General features: G+C 39.6%; 1 protein-coding gene across 1 annotated transcript; it reads right to left on the reverse strand.

Moving 5' to 3' along the window:
* Positions 1 to 5277: 5277 nt before the first annotated feature.
* LOC118755217 (involucrin-like) lies at positions 5278 to 6987 on the reverse strand (the record flags this gene model as incomplete). Its single annotated transcript, XM_036490066.1, is given in 1 exon segment — positions 5278 to 6987. A coding segment is annotated over 1 exon segment (1681 nt), but the record flags the coding sequence as incomplete, so codon positions are not given.

Here is a 6987-nt window from a genome sequence, read left to right on the forward strand (position 1 = left end):
AGAAAACAAGTTTAATGATGCAAAGTTTGCGTTGTGGCCACAACAATCAACCACCACAAAAATAAGCTACAAGCGACAGGTCATGTAAAGAGAAATTAGTGAGATAAATAAAAAGAAAGCAAACTTAAACTAAGGCGGCTGAGCGCTTGCAGAAATAAGTGCGTTGAGCTGGAGTTGAGTAAATTCCCAGCTGTCAATAAAAAGGAAATTAACTACATACAAAGTCCCTCAACAAGGATGAGCCGGTTGAGCGATGTGGCAAGCCAACTGTATACACGAAAGCTCCACGGAAACAATCACACTCACATACATGACTTGTAATATATGTAAGTACGCTACTCAACTTAAAGCGGGCCATGGCATTAGGGGAAACACTGGCCGGGGTAGCGCACAGCAGCTAAATGATGCACAATGAATAATGTGTTTGCAATTTTATCTACGCACGCAGACCTCTACTGGCGGCTTTATGCGACGCAATACGCTTAGGCGGAATACCCTGCAGGAAATGTATCTAACTATAAGCTAACTTTAAGTTGATTAAGAAGGAGCCATAAGTCACTTATTATCTGTATTTTTTCTTCCACGAAGGCTAACTATATTTCTATGGCGATGGCCGCGAAATAGTCAAGGGTGGTTACCTCTGAATTTCATGTAACTAACGTGTAACTAACTACTTTTGGGCATAAAATATCAATAGGAAAAACAAAATATAAATTTTTTTTGTTATTTTTAATTTATTTACTTTATTTCATCACATTTCATATTTGTTTATATCTTCTGCTGTAGGTGGTCCCAATTTCGAACTCCGTCAGACATAACTTCAAAATGATAATATGAAATTTCGATCTTCCTTTTATTTGTCCTCAATTCGAAAAATTATTTGCGAAGTGCAGGATATTTAAATAGAAACGCGTTCAAAGAAAACAATCTCGAGCTTTACTCCTGCATTACTTGTCCACTTGTTTCATGTTAGCTTTTTGTAGCTAACTGCAAGTTATATATTTTATATATTATTTTTTATCAATTGATAATTTTTTTCTGCAGGGTATCTACGCTAGCCCTGTGGGAAAAATTGGAATGGCTATAGCTAATTTTGATCGTCCAAAATCTCCAAAAGAATGCCAGGCAAGCCTAACAACAGCTTTGGGTGATTACACCTTGCATCTGTTGCTTTTCCATGTTGTATACTTTAAGGCACCACTGCTTTCCGTTTAGAGAATTTTGGCGACGAAAATTTAGGGCAGTGATTGTCAGAATTTCACTGCAGGTGAACAGTTTTTGATAGTTTTATGATGTGTTGTGGCAGTAAAAAGGTACCCATTGTTTTTAACCCGGGAATTAAAAAAAGGTTTTCCTCGTTGTTGGGCTTCTTATTTCTTTAACAATGTTACTTATTCACTTTTAAACATTTATCAACTAGTTTCCGATTTCCTCTTGGGTACTTCGATGTCTGTGGCGTCATACTATCTATATGATTGCAGGTCACCACCACGAATGCTTATTACATAAATACACCAGGGAACGTTGAGACTGGCGTAAATATTGAAAATGAAATTTACTTGCCATATACGAGTAAATGCTACTCAGGCAGCTGATATGTACATACATAAACGCATACATACATAAAAATGATATCTGCAAACAAGCTGCGCATCAACCGCCTACATACTTATTTAACAATAGCATAAAGAAAAAGAAAATTTAGTCTGTGGACGCAAAGTTAATCGATGTACATAAAAGGCAATAAAGATAATTTTTCAGAACTCAGCTGTATTGCCGGCATAACTAAGGCAAAAACTGGATTGAATAAAAAGAATGCAATCCAGGCAAACTTCATACGCCGCTGCCGAATATGAAAGGTGGATTGCGAGAAAAAAGAGGTCGAGTTGAGTGAATGAGTCGCCTTGTCATCACCCATTAGTTAGACCAATAATCAAATAAGCTAAATCACAGTGATATGCCAATGCGTGTTTGTGTTTGCATACAAAATTCCGTTGTTTATATGCACGAATACACAATTGTGTGTGGTGTGCAGAAGCGAATTTATTTGCTTATTATCAGTTATTTGACATGTAAATATACTATCTGCCAGCTATCACACGTAGCCAAATGTAAACCACCTTCAATATGGCGATGCTGTGATATTCAAAGAAATATTTGAAATGCCATTGTGTGGCACTTAAGTGCACATACATACATACATATGTATGCGCATACAAGTGGAAACACAAGAAAGTAGAAATCAAATATGCAGGCACTCAAGTCATCGAATATTGTGCTTGCGTGTGTGTTGCCGCAGCGGCATGCCTTTGTGGGTGGGTTATAATATATGTTGTTGTAATTGCTCTCTAGAGTATACAATGCTCTAGAATGCGGTACTCATTTTCTAAATCCTAATTAATAATAATAATATTTTGGCGCTTAAACTTTTGTTGCCGAGGGGGGACCGCTGTTAGGAAAAAAATTATTTTTTTTAATCTAGATGTTGCTCGTACCAGAGATGTAACGCAGGTCCTATGGAAAGATAGTATGCACGTCGATATCTTTAGTAAAAACATATATCTGAATCTCCTAATTACCAAAGGGAATAAGTAAGAAATTATCCGATATGGCAAATTTGATGCAGTTCAACAGAGCTGCCTTAAAGGATCTGAACTGTACCAAAATTTTCACATCTTAAAAATATTTACTTATTCCCTTTGATAATTAACCGATTTGTCTATAACATATATGTGTTTATAAATATATTAGAGAGGACTGGGAGGCGTGCAGCATCTGGAATGGGAGTCCTGCAAACATGTTTACAGACGGATCGAAGCCGAATGGTATGGTAGGTGGAGAGGTATTCTGCATAGAAAATCTATTCTGACAGCCAAACAGCTAACCAGGCTCTTGGCTCCTTGTTGCTTTGTTCGAAAACTTCCTTATCGACGGCATCGGATAACTGCGCTATTAAGCTCACTTAGGTTCGCAGGAAACTACATGGGAACCCTTGAGGAATTTCTGCCGGTTAGAAAAAGCCTGGGTGCTCCCCTGACCTCATGTGCTCGACTTATTTATAAATGGTCGTTTAGTCAGCTCAGTGTGCGCTAGGCGAAGACCTTGGAATGCAAGGTGGCTAAGTACTGCTGGCTACGTGTAGGCCGGAGGTGATCCAGGGAGCTCATGAGACTGAGCACGCTCGCTATTGGTGGGAGTTCTAACTGGTCAATGCGTGATAAGTAAGCATGCAGTAAGGCGGAATATCATCGCTTACCCTTACTACACCAGCCGCAACGATGAGGTGGAATCATCTAAAAACCTGCTGCTCTAGTGACCTGCCTTTGGGAACTTAAAGTTCACGCACCTTAGTCGAATTTCTTCCACACTGCCGATGTGCTTTCTGGAATGTGAATATCAGTTGCTTGAGGAGCTTCGTGGTGAGCACGGAGTATTTTTCATACAAGAAGCCTTAACTGTCATCGTCTTGTTCCTTCCACCTCTATTTCTATCCTCCTACTCACCCTTTTAGCTCTTCCCCTCTTAACGGAACCAAAATGGCTAGCGCTTAAGTCTGCCTCCACCCACGGAGGCGGCCCCTAACATAACCTAGCTTAAAAATATGTTTATAGATATAACTGTTCAAATTAATAATATCCTTAATCGATGCATTTAAAAAAACTTACACCTAATTTTTGTCGTAAGTTATTTTCGAGAATGTGGCTGCTCGGAGTCTATCTATTGACTTTATAGATGCTACTTAGGCCCCGCTTGACATGTGTTCGCGACATGCTCCCATAACAACCGGCTGCTTTGCAACTTGGATTTTCTCATAATTCCTTGGTAAAATTATTCTCCTACTCGCATCAAATTTCCACTGCTGATGGTAGTCGATAAACATACGTTGTGTGTGTTCTTATAAGTACTTTCACTTCATATAAATATAAAATTTTCCAACTCGTTGAATTTCATTGACATGGTCATAAGAGCAGTAATGAAGGCGGCAATTCGATAAACCATTATTGACATTGAAGTGAAGAAAAACAAAAACCATTTAAGTATGGCCACGATAAGTGCACCACGAAAGCTTCGCTAAGTCACGGAGTTTTGAAACTTGCGATGATGATGAATGATGAATTGTTTTTTGCGTTGAGTTTACTGAACACTTCCACAGCTTTAGGACACTTACATATTGACAAGTTTTGACTATTTATTTCATTCGTTTTTAAACTTAAGTATTTTTTTATAAAAATATTGCATATGCTTTAACAAAAACCGTTTATGTAAATCGAAGTTCCAGTATTTGTGCAATATAAAAAAAAGAAATCAAAAAGCTTTCTCGCTCGTTGCTCGTTTTCTCCATAAAAAAAGCGTCAAACATATGTAAGTACTTTAAATGGAAGAAAATTCATACTACTAATTTATTGTACTAAAAAAAATTTGCTATAAAACTGCATATGTTTTTAAGAAATCTATTTAAGAAGCTCGAAATTTCTGCAACATTTTCCTGATTTTTTTTTGTTAATATTTCACAAATATTTTAACGGTTTTTGTTAAAGAATTAACTAGTTAAGAAAAAAATATATATATATATATAATCAAAAAAAAAAAATTATAATAAATAGTCAATATTTGTGAATATGTGAGTGTCGTATGGTTATGAAAAGCACTATAAGTTAATTTCTGGTTCATGTTGTTTCCGATGATGCATTTCGGAACAAATTTGGAACAAAAAATTATATTGAAAATGGCACAACGCTGAAACCGTTGTCTCGAAATAAAATTCGACAAGCAGCGGCAGAGATTCTTTCCAAAATAGAACAAAAGTTAATGTTTAATTTTAAAATATTTAAGCTTTTATAAATATTTTTTTTTTTAGAATTCGCTTTCGAAATCGCTGGAAACTCCATTTAAACATACATGTATATATATATATACATATTTTACCTATTAAAAATAATAATTGTGATCTCGATAATATAGATAGGTGGCAAATATTTTGGAAATTATGCTTGCATTTAAATTCTCTTCTACCCCACTCAATAGCCACTTACCAGTTCAAACCAGTTTAAGATTGTTTTCAGAAAGATAGCAACCTCTGTTTTAAGAGATTACCAAAAGAAAAAAGCTCCAAATAGGTAATCTTTTTTTCATGTTTCGGCGGACTTATAAAATTTTTCTATCCTAAAGGGTATACTTACTTATACCTCCCACGAAAAAATAAAATTTTGCAATCCATTTAAAATATGAATACACACATCCCTATGGAATTTCTTTACATGTCCCCACACAACTTACCTTTTATGAAATCCACCGCCATCTCCAGCCCATACGAATCCTTGTCACAGTCGTCTAAAATGTGCGCACCCAAAGTGATGTTTGGCAGCAAACTCGCCTCGTTGATGCGATCAATGGTGTAGAGCATCGCCTCCAGTGCCTGTATGCCACCCTGTGGCATTATTGGCCCGCACATAATGGTGTCCTCGCGTGAGTGCACCATCATTAGACCGCCGAGTATGACATCGCCTTCGACAATGGCTTCGCGTTTGACCGGCCAATGCCTTTGAGGCGCTGCGGCCAACATGCGATGAACATGCTGTTCGTAATTAAAATCTTCCGTGTCGGGCAGTGAACGAAATACTTTGCCACCACCACCAATGTTGTAGCTGTTGCGGCTAGCGTGCGGCTGCATGAGGGTGGGTAAGGTTACATGACGGCCGCGATGACGTCCGGAACGTGCAGCCGCTTGCAAATCAATGTCCGCTGCGATGCTCTGCCACCTATTCGACCCGATGTGAAGTGGGGCGTAGTTGTCTGTGGCGTGTGTGGGTGTTAAAGGCAGGCCATCGAACGACGTAAGCGGCAACGCGTATGTTGCTTGTGTTGATGCCACCTTGAGCCGCTTACTTTGTCTTTCAGCATGCATTTGGTGTTTTGGATTCTGTTGTTGGTTTAGTTTGTGTGCAGTAGAAACCATATGCTGCTCTTTCGGTCGTAATTTTTCAAGTTCCTGCGGTAGTTTGGTGAAACTGAAATTTTTGAGGAGCATACTTTGAGGTGCATCTTCTGGCCTTCCCTCTGTCCTATTCGTTTGAGATGCATCAGCATGCCACCGAGACTCTTCGCCAATATTGGTTTCATCCTGTTGGTATTGCCAGTCGGACGCATCTGCATCTTCAAAGTGCATAGAAGGAAACTCATCATCATCGCTAGTAGCGCTCTTCACTTCCATGCCAAGCAATTGTTGTTGATTTTGCTCCCCAAATTGCAGAATTTGAGGCTCAACTGAAACTCTGCTATGGAATTTGTGTTCATGTCGCCGGTGTTTGTGTTGCAAGTGGCCTGAATGTATGCTGTTGTGACTATTTCGCAAAAATTTCGCTCGTTTGCGGTGCTGCTTATGGTGGTGTTGTTGCTCTTCCATCTGCTGTCCTCCTACATGCTTCACATGGCTGCATAGCCTCGAATGCACGCGATGATGTCGTTTGGGCTGTGTGCCTTCCGCTTGTAGTACATGCTCACGTGAGTTATGCAGCGTGCGTCGTTGTTCCTGCCGCCGAAAGTGACGCTCAATTTTGTGTTGCTTGTAGCGGCGATGTGCCTGCTGCTGCTGATGCTCTATTGGATATTGCGTGTTTTTAGCCATTTTTGTTCGAACTCCCTTCACCCATCTTACATCTGTGCTGTGTAAATCTTCTTCAGCACTTTGTTCACTCATATTCGGGTGGTTTATTTCCTCCACCTCCACCTCCGCTTCCTCCTCTTCGGCAGTGTTGTTCATTACTGCCATGGGCGCACCTTCAGCTTTCGCATTTCTAACCTTGGCATCAGCATCATTTTCGCTCTTCGCACTGCTCGCTTGCCACCAACGCATTTCCGACTCTGCCTCTGTGGCCGGCCCCACCGCCCATTGTTCGCTGATATCGCCCACGACCTGCTCATTAGTCCCATTTCCATCATTTCCTCTCGCATGCCTCATTAACTCGGCAACATATTCTGTAGCTGCAG

Source organism: Rhagoletis pomonella, unplaced genomic scaffold (assembly GCF_013731165.1).
Source record: "Rhagoletis pomonella isolate Grant_MI unplaced genomic scaffold, Rhpom_1.0 Rhpom_scaffold_05645, whole genome shotgun sequence".
NCBI lineage: Eukaryota > Metazoa > Arthropoda > Insecta > Diptera > Tephritidae > Rhagoletis > Rhagoletis pomonella.